This window comes from Benincasa hispida, chromosome 11, assembly GCF_027475165.1.
Source record: "Benincasa hispida cultivar pf3 chromosome 11, pf3_genome.v1.1, whole genome shotgun sequence".
NCBI classification, from domain to species: Eukaryota; Viridiplantae; Streptophyta; class Magnoliopsida; order Cucurbitales; family Cucurbitaceae; genus Benincasa; species Benincasa hispida.
This window is the reverse complement of record NC_143488.1, coordinates 2,673,100-2,684,768: the sequence shown is the minus strand read 5'-3', so window position 1 is coordinate 2,684,768 and position 11,669 is coordinate 2,673,100. Positions and strand designations below refer to the sequence as shown.

Genomic DNA, 11,669 nt, shown 5'->3' with positions numbered 1-11,669 from the left:
ACATTTGAAAATTAGTAAAAAATAAAATAAATTAATAAACTTGGATGTTTAATTAGATTCAATTATGAACGGTTAAATATTAATAATTTAAATACATTATATTTTTTAAATATAGCAAGATATTTATTTATTTTTAATTCAACAACACATAGAGGTAGAGATATTTGATCATTTGAACCTTATATATACGACATAGTAGATAGCATAAATCATAACAAGTAGAATCAAGCTCATGTTAGCAAATATAGCAAGATATTATTATATCATCATCAAAAAAATTAAAAAGAAACGTAAGAAAAGTTTTCTTACCTCCAATTTGATTGTGTTCTAAACTAGATTCTCTATCATATTTGGATAGACTTAAAAAATTCATATCTTTGGACAAAATTTTTACCATTTTAAAAATGACTATCAACTAAATTTATAATTCATTTAGTATAAAAATTTATTGATCTCAAGAAAAAATTGGATGTCAATTACTATTTTTTTAAGTATCAATTATTACTTATAAGCTTACTTTAATTTGAATTTATAATTCATTATTTTATAAATTATTAACTATAATTAAAAAAGATTTTGTAAGAAAAAAAAAAACTATGATTTAAAAGGAAACGTGACAAAACACAAAAGCATTATTTATATTTGAAGAAGATATTTGAAGGAGGAAAAGATGGTATATATACCCCAAAAGAAAACGTTTTTCATTATTCATAAAAAAAATATATATATATAAAGTTATATTCGAATATAGAAAAATAAACAAAAATATTTATAAATATAATATAATTTCATTATTTATCTATGATAGAACACGACATCGATGATAGTACATCACGACCCATCGTAAATAATACTATTATTAATAAATAATTTAAATAGTTTTATCATTTAAAATAATTTTCTATATATATAAAATAAAAAAAGCCCACTGAAAAGTTAAGAAAAGTCGGAATAAGTTTGACTAAATAAAAATAATTTTTTTTGACATATAATATGACAAATTGATAGAACAGTACTCATAAGAATGAAGAAAAGAAGAGAAGAAATAACACGAGTTTTAATTTTTGAGTCCTCGCTAATCAATGGATTTCTATAAGAAATTTCTGTCGGCGGATTGAGATTTGTATTATTTTTCGATTCAGATTTAAATCCTCCATTTCTTCACAGCTATAAAGTTATTTTCTTTTTCTATTTTAATGCATCGTTCTCACTGATCCTACAATCCCACTGTCGAGCACAAACTCTCTCTATCTCTCTTTCCAGCTCAGTGGGGGCAAATCGGAAAGCTCGCCGGATCGTCGTCGGAGGTACCCTTTTGAAGTAATTGTCATTTTGGTTGTGAAGTTTCAAGATCCTTCGTACTTGGGCAGGTTCAAGTTCATTGATTCATTAGATCTTAGTTACTGCTTTCTCTTTCGATAATTCTTCCCGATGCAATCGTTTGAGCTTTTTTTTTAGCTTAATTTTGCAGATTTCTTACTGTGTTTTGTATTTTTCTCCATTATGAAAATCTTTTGTTAAATGGGTTTGATTTTGTGTCGCCATTGTATTGTGATGAAATGGATGAAACTTGAAATTTGTACTGAAGTTTGTTAGGAGAAAGCAGGTCTGATTTAGTGGACCCATCGGGAGTATAAATTTCGACCGGAGTTGTCAGTTTTGTACTGTTGTACAAAATGTTGTTCGATCTGATTTTTTTTAAAAGTTTGTTTGAGTTTTCCTGAATCTGATTATGACAGGGGTAAAAAAAGTTGAAGGGAAATGCGAATCTATACCTTTTCTTGGAGAATGTCAAATTCTATTAATCCTTTTATGAATAGATATGTATTGCTTTGCTGCAAGTGACAATGGATCAATGACAGTAATGTTTGGTTGGTTACTTCATTGGTGGTTTTCATTTTTTTCTTATTTTAGTATCCAACTTGTAAATGATGGCATTCTGTATGTGTTATAGTTTCACCATTTCTCCCACCTCTAATTTCTGGGTTTTTGATCATTCTTGAATTGTGATCTGACAACTATTGGTTGTAAACCTTGAAATGCCTAGTGAAGTGAAAATTATACATCTCACGTTGATTTCCATGTTTTCTTTCGTTATATGTTGAACATTAATGCAAATCATTGCTTGCTTGATCATAGCATCTACTCCAAGTCCATGCTTCTAATAGTTAGATAAAATTGTTGCAGATTCAAAAGATTTTTCACATTTAGATAATGGGCTCGAAGCATAATTTGCCGGCAAACAGAAACCGAGGTCCTATATCTCTATTTGCTGTGATTGGTCTATGCCTTTTCTTTTACATTTTGGGAGCATGGCAGAGAAGTGGATTTGGGAAAGGAGATAGCATAGCAATGGAAATTACCAGGTTATCAAATTGCAACACTGTTAAAGACTTGAACTTTGAAACTCATCATAGTATCGAGATTACTGAATCTACTGAACCAAAAACAAAGGTTTTCAAACCATGCGACAAAAAGTACACAGATTATACACCTTGCCAGGAGCAAGACCGAGCTATGAGATTCCCTAGGGAGAATATGATATACAGGGAAAGGCATTGTCCTCCAGTAGACGAAAAGTTGCACTGCCTCATTCCAGCACCCAAAGGTTATATGACTCCGTTTCCTTGGCCTAAAGGCCGTGATTATGTTCATTATGCCAATGTTCCATATAAGAGCCTGACAGTTGAGAAGGCAAATCAGCATTGGGTAGAGTTTCAGGGCAATGTATTTAAATTTCCTGGTGGTGGGACAATGTTTCCTCAAGGAGCCGATGCATATATTGATGAACTAGCATCAGTTATTCCAATTGCAGATGGTTCCATTAGAACAGCTCTGGATACTGGTTGTGGGGTATGTTTCTGACAAAAACTAATGAACTATCTTCCTGCATGAAAGTGTCGATAGCATGGTTGAGAATGTAATTATTTGTGCATTATTCTATAAATGTTCAACGATTTTTTACATTGTTCTCTAGCATTCCATTCTTAATTTTTGTCCTGCTGCTGAACTTTGTATTTTCAGACCTTAGATCTTAAATATTCTTATTGTCACCCTAATTACACCAAATTTGACACAGGTTGCTAGCTGGGGTGCATATTTGTTCAAGAGAAATGTATTAGCCGTGTCGTTTGCACCAAGGGACAATCACGAAGCACAGATACAGTTTGCACTTGAGCGTGGTGTACCTGCTTTTATTGGCGTATTGGGTAGTATACGCCTTCCATTTCCATCTAGATCCTTTGATATGGCCCAGTGTTCAAGATGCCTCATACCATGGACTTCAAATGGTTAGTATCTGGAGTGATTGAACTCCATGATATCTTGTTTTAAATTTCGTACCGTTTCCAATATACTTCTCTAATTTCTTTCATAAGAACTCAAAATTTTCCCAAATCAATTAGATCTGGGAGACTTCTCTATCAATGGTCGGACGATGAATTAAAGGTCTGCTATCTGCGGCTGATTTGTTTTTTTATGGGTGTGGTCAAAGTTTATTTAAACGGAGAACCAATATTTAACATACGATAACAATAATGATAGGTGTACTAGTTAATCCCAACATTTAGATAACATGCTTGTCTGTGTAAGTGTGATTTTATAAGAAACATTTTATTCATTGTAGGAAAAATTATAAAAAAGTGCAAAAATATGTGAAAAGAGAGGCATCCTTCCATTCCTAAGAGCCAGTAGAACTTAAAAGGACGGGGGAAGAGAGAGAATACTTCAAAATCATCAGACAAGAAAAATCTTTTAGGCGCAACAAAAGATTAAAAAAAAAAAAAAAAAACCAATTGCGAAAATTCTATAAATCCTCTCTAGCCAAAGAACCTAGCAAGTAGCTATTATAGGTTTAATGGATAGAATTATCTTTCTTTCTTTTAACAAGTTTACCTCAGCCCATCTGCAGTTGGCAGAGAGAGTTTTAGGCCTCATTTGGATGACACCAAAATTGTACCTTTTGAGAACTTCAGGTGGCCGTAATTATATTATGATTTCGAGATCCTAATATCCATCACTGTTTATATATATATATATATTATTTTATTTTACATTGATCTAAATATCAATCCATCTCTAAGCTATGGACTTGTGGATACAGATGGTATGTATCTGATGGAAGTTGACAGAGTCCTCAGACCTGGTGGCTATTGGATCCTATCTGGCCCTCCAATCAACTGGAAGACCTATTACCAGACATGGAAACGTGCTAAGGAGGATCTAAATGCAGAGCAGAAGAAAATCGAAGAGCTAGCCGAGCAGCTTTGCTGGGAGAAAAAATATGAGAAGGGAGATATTGCCATCTGGAGGAAAAAGGAAAATGACAAATCCTGTAAAAGGAAGAAGACTGCAAAAATATGTGAAGCAAATGATGTAGAAGATGTCTGGTGAGTTTGTGTAGAGAACACTCTTCTGATCTTATCCATATTGTTTGATATATGTTACTGCTACAAGCTAAATAAATTACTTTGTACATTGTTTTAGTAATCATCTATCATTGTTGTGCTCTATTCTTTTTCCTTCTAAAGGAAGCAAGTACAGTATCGTGGCTTCTTCATTATCTTACATCTAAGCTTCAACTTTTGGCGTATTGAGTTAAATCACTTCGAAATGGCCCAGGATCAAATTATATCTGGTCTCTGGATGGCGTATGAATGGTCATATCATAGAAGTCATCTTATTTCCCATGTTCAATTGAAAACTTATGACTATCTCCATTTGGAGAATAGTATCCTTTTATGTTCAGAAATGCTCGATTTGATTGGAGATTGACAATATTTGGGAAATAGCTATTTTTGGTATTGAGTCCAACTCAATCTAATCCACACAGTTCTGATATACAAAATTTTAAAGTCAATACTTAAGTATGAATACTTCTCTAATTATGACCCTCATTTTTGCATTCTCTCACTCTCCTCTTCTTGTATTCTATGTACAGGTACCAGAAAATGGAAACATGCGTCACCCCTTTTCCCGAGGTAACAAGTGATGGAGAAGTAGCAGGAGGGAAATTGAAGAAGTTCCCAGCACGGCTTTTTGCTGTACCTCCCAGAATATCCGAGGGTCTAATTCCAGATGTTACAGCTGAATCCTTTGAAGAGGACAACAAAATATGGAGGAAGCATGTCAATGCTTACAAGAGGATAAATAACTTGATTGGCAGCCCACGATATAGGAATGTGATGGATATGAATGCAAACCTCGGGGGATTTGCAGCTGCGGTTCACTCAAAAAATTCTTGGGTAATGAATGTTGTGCCTACAATTTCCAAGAACACTCTAGGAGCCATTTATGAGAGAGGTCTTGTTGGCATGTATCATGATTGGTACGTTCCTTCTATCTCTTTCCTTTCCCAGTTAAAGCCATTTGATTGAATTTAGATTTCTGTAATTTTAGTATTTCTAAAGAGAGTTTATGAAACTAAATTGTATTAGTAGAGAATTCAAAGAAATCACAACATAGCTGTAAGTGGAACTACATTGGCATATTGAGTAACTTGGCTGCCTGCTTTTGAGGCCATCTGTCTCAAAAAAAGAAAATCGTCTCTACTGACATTTTTTTTCTTGGATAAGAGACAAATTCATTGATAAAGGAAATATCCGAAGAGGATGAACATAAGAAGTTAGATAGTTGCAGTTCCTAATCCACATGTATTATAGATGAGACTTTTCAGATTTTTCTAGGAATATTTTAACCAATACAATTGCTATGCAATGAAGGAAGGAGTTTATAAATTCACTACTCTAAAGGAGTGTTTGGGAGTGATTTTGAAATTGTTAACATCACTTTATTATATTCAAGATCACTTAGAGACACCCTCGTAATCATTCGAAATCAATTTTGATTGTATGAAAATTGTATTTAGAATTGTAAAATTATACATTAAATTGACCTGGAATGATTTAGACATGTATGTGAGTGATTTTGAACATGACAAAAGTTGATTTTAGCCATTTCAAATTCACTCCCAAACATGATTCGAGAGTGAACGGTATTGAAAATTCATCATCTTCAATAGAATAAGTTGATTGCCTTTAGTCTCAACTTGATCTTTTCTTTTCAAGGTGTGAGGGCTTCTCTACATACCCGAGGACATATGACTTCATTCATGGAAATGGTGTATTCGATTTGTACGAGAACAAGTAAGTATTTTAATCTTCTTCTTCATCTATAATTACACTTCAACTTTGCCGGGAAACATAATAGCCTTATTTGAGTGCCGTCATTAGAAGACATAATAGGTTTATTTAATTGCAACAATTTCATAAATTTGGGGGGTTGATTGATCAAACTGAAGTGTAGGGAGTGTGATTGTAACAACTCTTATAGTTCAGGCTTTTAGGAGTGGTTTGTGCTATTTTTCCTATTAATAACAAATGAAGCCTCCAGATCTACTGCATCCAAATTCATCCATATACAGGACTGAGGTGACCATTAGGGGGAATGATGTTTGCTATTTATAAGTTTTAGCTTTTAGAATCAACCATGATTTGTCAAAGTTAGAAAATCTTGTGTTCAATCTACTAAGGTATCATTTCCTTCTCGATCGATGTTGGTAATTCATTTGTTGGATCTCATGTCAATTTTTGAGCCCCACTAATGAAGAAATGTATTGAGATTATACTGAAGTGATTAAATATGTCTTAATCTATTTTAAGTTTTTGGATCTACCGGTGATATAACAATCTCTAATTGGTTTTCACCATTGAAACAATAAATAGTTGCAATCTTGAGGACATACTTCTAGAGATGGACCGTGTTTTGAGACCAGAGGGAATCGTCATCCTCCGAGATGGGGTCGACGTCATGAATAAGGTGAAGAAGATAGCTGCAGGCATGAGATGGGATGTGAAATTGATGGATCATGAGGATGGTCCTCTTGTGCCAGAGAAGATAATGGTTGCTGTTAAACAGTACTGGGTTGTAAGCAGCTCACATAACAGCACTTCCAGTGATGAATAGATCTGATTAGAGAGCAACAAATGCTAGATTTTTAGCAGCTTCTCAAAAGGAACCTTTTTGTTTTTAGAATTTTATTCATGTGTAAGCTAGTGTTATTGGTAAAGTAGAGAGAGCTTGTAAAATTAAGCAAAGAAATACTGAGATTGATCACAGGGAAATATAGTAGGCAGGTTATGTAATTTCATCTGCCTAAGTAATTGGTCAAGGATGTTGATGTGATCATGGTACACGTAAGAAACTGAGATGCAATATTGATGATTCATAATTTATTACCAAAAGAGTTCTAATTTATTCACCAAAAACAGGCTCTAAATTTTGTTCACATTTACTTCCTCTATTGTGGTGCTTTAGACTTCCTCTCATGTTGATTATATTGAAGACATTCTCCTTCTCCTTCAGCTTGACTGTAGTTTATCCCTTCAAATTATTGAGGACCTATGTCCAAACATGCTGCAATCTACAAACTTTTTAACAATCTGATGTGAAGTTAAACATAGCTTAACTAGTTAAAAGAAATCTTACGTGAACTTGAACATAGTTTAACTAGTTAAAAGAATATTCCCTTGATCTAAAAGTTGGAAGTTCAAGTTCCTCTAATTCACATGTTAAATTTAGCAAAAAGAAAAAAAAATGGTTAAATTACAAATGTAGTCCTTGAATTTTGAGATTTGTATTTCTTTAGTCTCTAAACTTTTAAAATTATAAAGGAAAATTGTCGATTTTGATCCAAAAAGTTATTTCCAATTCAAAAGTAACCTCATTTCTAAAATCTATTTTTTCTAACCTCTTTTTTATCTTTCCAGTCTTTAAGTTGAGTCTTTAAGTTGAGGAACCCACCACATGAAAATACTATTTTGCCCCTTAATAAATGGTCATTCAATTGTCTTGAATATGAACTCATCCAACTTAACTAACTCATATATCTTAAATTAGAAACTTCAATCTCTAGTTTCACATTTTTTTTTCAAGATAGAAATGTTTTACGTGAGGGTCTCAACTTCAGAGGAATAATCTTTTTTAGAGTGTCTCAAGTTAGGAACAATTTCTTTCATTTTTTAGATTTTCAAAAGAGGTAGGTATGTTGGAAAGTAGTATTTGATTTTTTTATGTTGAAAAGTAGTCGTTTGTCTCGTAAAGTTGAGCTTGTAAATAAGACTTTTGTCTCTAAGTAACTTCACAAGACAAATTTATAACTTTACGAGATAAACGACTACTTTTCAACATAAAAAAAAAAAAGATATCAAAGAGCACTTTTCAACATATCTACCTCTTTTGAAACTCTAAAAAAGGATAAAAATTGTTCCTCTGAACTTGGAACCCTCTGAAAAGGATTATTCCTATGAAGTTGGAAACTTTACATAAAGCATTTCTATCTTGAAAACAAAATATGAAACTGAAGATTGAAGTTTCTAATTTAAGATATGTGAGTTAGGTAAATTGAATGATTTCATATTCAAGGCAATTGAATGACTATTTATGAGGGACAAAATGGTTTTTTTATTAGTGGGTCCTTCCACTCAAAGACTGAAAAGATGGAAAAGAGGCTAAAAAAAGTAGATTTTAAAAATGAGGTTACTTTTGAATTGGAAAAACTTTTTGGGTCAAAATCGATAATTTCCCAATTATAAATTCAATCCGAGTTTTGAAATTTCTTTTGTTATATGATATAATATTAAATTTACTTTCGCCCATCAACTTAAGCTTTTGGGTTAATCAATGATTTAACATAACATTAGAGCAAGTAATCCAGGAGGTTATATATTTAAACCCTTGTAATGTTATTTTTTCTCCAATTAATTTTGGATCAATTGATGATTTAACATAATGTTAGATCAAGTAGTCTAGGAGGTTATGTATCCATACCCCAACAATATTATTTACTCTCCAATTGATATTGATTTCCACTCGTTGGGTTATTTACCTTGCTTAAACTTTTGAGTCAATCGATGATTTAACATTTTTAAAGTTCATAGTTCTACTACAAACAAAATTAAAAGTTTAAAATCCTATTACACTAAGAAGCACATATACTTCTAATTGTAGAATTGGTATTAGATATGTATTAGATATGAATACATTCAGATATGTGACATACATGATTTTAAGTATTTGACTTTTTTTTTTTTTCATGTATCTGATTCCAGATACGTGAGGGGGATACATTGGTTTTTTTTTTTTCCTTTAAATTTAAGCTTAACCACTTAAAAAGGCCAACCCACAACCTATTTTATTTAAAAGTCCACTTAAATCTAGCAATCCAAAACAAAATAGATTAAAAGTGACAAAAACAGAAAAGAATAAAAACATAAAAAGTTAAAAAAAGAAAGCCCCATAACACATCTTCATTCTTCTCTTCTCTCTCACTATCTAAATCATGATTCACACCCCTTCATCCTCACCTTCATTCTTCAATCTTTATCGTCTACTTCTTTCCCTACTGTGTACTCTAATAGCTCAACCATTATTTAACGTTGCTAGATTTTTTTCAAGTCTTCATCTCTAACTTAACATAAGTATTATAACAATTAATTGGCTAATATATATATATATATATATATATAATGTATCTTCAACATATCCATATTTTAGTTTTTTAGAAATTGGCGTATCGTCGTATCGTATCGTATCCATATCTATATCTATGTTTCTTAGTTATTAAATATAAGATTCAAATTTTTATCTAATAGATCAATTAACTTTTAAATCTTTTGTATTTGTTAATGACAAATTAGATATAAAATTGAAAATTTAAGAACTTATTAGATATTATTGAAAGTTTAGTAACCAAGCACAAACAATCCCAAAGTTCAAATACTATACTTGTAATTAAAATAATAATAATAATAATAATTCTTGCATGTTACTGTCATCTTTTATGAGTAAGATCTTTAGCATTTTAATTGAAAGATAAATGCAAACCATCTTAATTAGGCAACCAGTATAGAGATCATGATGCTTAAACAATAAATAAGGTGCAATCTTTGAGCAACCAATATATTATAGTATATTATTTTGTCACTCATAGTAATGTAATAAAATAAAGTAAATGTTGTCACATGGTAGGTCATGTGCTATTTACACTAAACTGACACATTCTCAACCAAGTGTTTCATCTAAATAATTATTGTTCTTATATAGTTCACCTATGCCTTAAATAAGTTCTAGTGAGCATGATTTTAGGTCTTACAAACTTAAATATTAAATTACAAATTTAATCTCCTATCATCTAAAAAAAGTTATAATTTAGTCTTTATGATTTTTTAAAACTAAAATGTAGTCTTCACGGTTTGATAAATCTGTATAAATAATTTAGACTTCTGGACTATTTATGAGAATTTATCACCATAATGATTAAACTATAATGATAAATAATAAAACTAAATTATAGTTTTCTCTAAATCATATAGCCCAAATTTACAATTTAACCAATCAAAAGTTGTTGTGCTTTTGAAAAAAGTGTTTTAAGTGTAAAGTACTTCATTAAATGTTGTCAGCCTTTGTTGTGTGTATCATGTATGTGTACATTATCTTGTACTTCTACATATAATTACTTGAGCTAGGAGTCTTAACAAATTAGAGTTGGACTTTACTCTTTAAACAAAGTGGGACAACCCTATTATGTTTCATAAATGCTCTATTATTAACATTTTTCATCTAGGACAATTTGGTAGCCTTATTACAACTAATTCAAACACAGACACTTTTGTCATTTGATTGATCATTTTTATCATTTATGAACCTTATAAGAATGATTAAGTTTCAATTCATTACTTACATTAATAATCATGGCAAAAATAATATCACTTGTCTGAAATGTGTCAAATCAATTTGTTTAAAACAAATAGAAATGTGCATAAACTTAAAACCAACGAGAAGAGGTTCAAACATCAACTAGAAACAAGAAAATCAAACAAAAATTTGTTAAATCAAGCCAAAAAAAAATGAATAATTGTATGAAAAAGTTGCTAAACCTTAATCAATGCATTAATTCTCAAACATGTGTAAACTTTTTCAAATGTCGATTTTATAAAATAGACAATCAGAATAAATTCATGGATGATTCTCAAAGAAAACCTTGACTAGTAATCTAAATTGATTCATTTATAAACATATAGAGGTTAATTGAATACAATATTTATAAATTTTATACAAGATTTTCCTAAATGAAATATAATGGAGAGTGTAAATTGATACACTTACAAAAATTCAGAATTTAAATTGATACGATTATTAATTATCAGTTTAGAGTTTAAATTGATACAACTCCTAAAATTTAAGTCTATAAATTGATAGATATTTTTTAAAAATAAATAAAATTCTCCCCCAAAATGTAAGGCAAATATATTAGTTTAATACTCTCTAGAACTTAAAAGCTTTAAAGTAGGTTTGAACTTGAAGTACTAAACTGACTTAATATAAAATATATATTAACAGCAAATACTAGTTAGTACTTTTAATCTGCAAGTAGGGGTAAGAATTCAAATTTTTGACCCTTAATCAATAGCATACATCTAAATCATTTGATTTGAACTATGTTCAGATTAACGAATGTTTTGGTGATCAAACTTTTAAATTTATGTACCTTTTGTTAAATGCACGAACATAATGTTCTTTCATCCCCTTCCTAAATCATTCAGTCCATAGCAATAAAAATCTGTACTGTTCAAGTTTTGGTTTTGAAGCTACCAAAAATTTGGACAAAGAGA

The 11,669-nt window shown here is 30.9% G+C and overlaps 1 protein-coding gene across 2 annotated transcripts; it reads left to right on the top strand.

The window, feature by feature from the left end:
* Positions 1 to 938: 938 nt before the first annotated feature.
* On the top strand, positions 939 to 7,265 carry LOC120090418 (S-adenosyl-L-methionine-dependent methyltransferases superfamily protein). Of its 2 annotated transcripts, none has more exons than XM_039048062.2 (7): positions 939 to 1,307; positions 2,188 to 2,853; positions 3,080 to 3,290; positions 4,103 to 4,388; positions 4,940 to 5,326; positions 6,066 to 6,143; positions 6,723 to 7,265. In XM_039048062.2, the coding sequence occupies exons 2-7, from the start codon at positions 2,215 to 2,217 to the stop codon at positions 6,961 to 6,963; spliced, it is 1,842 nt and encodes a 613-aa protein (XP_038903990.1). In that variant the 5' UTR covers positions 939 to 1,307; positions 2,188 to 2,214; the 3' UTR covers positions 6,964 to 7,265. The 2 variants fall into 2 exon arrangements, with proteins under 2 accessions (XP_038903990.1, XP_038903988.1); XM_039048060.2 differs by having other exon boundaries at positions 939 to 1,370.
* Positions 7,266 to 11,669: the final 4,404 nt, after the last annotated feature.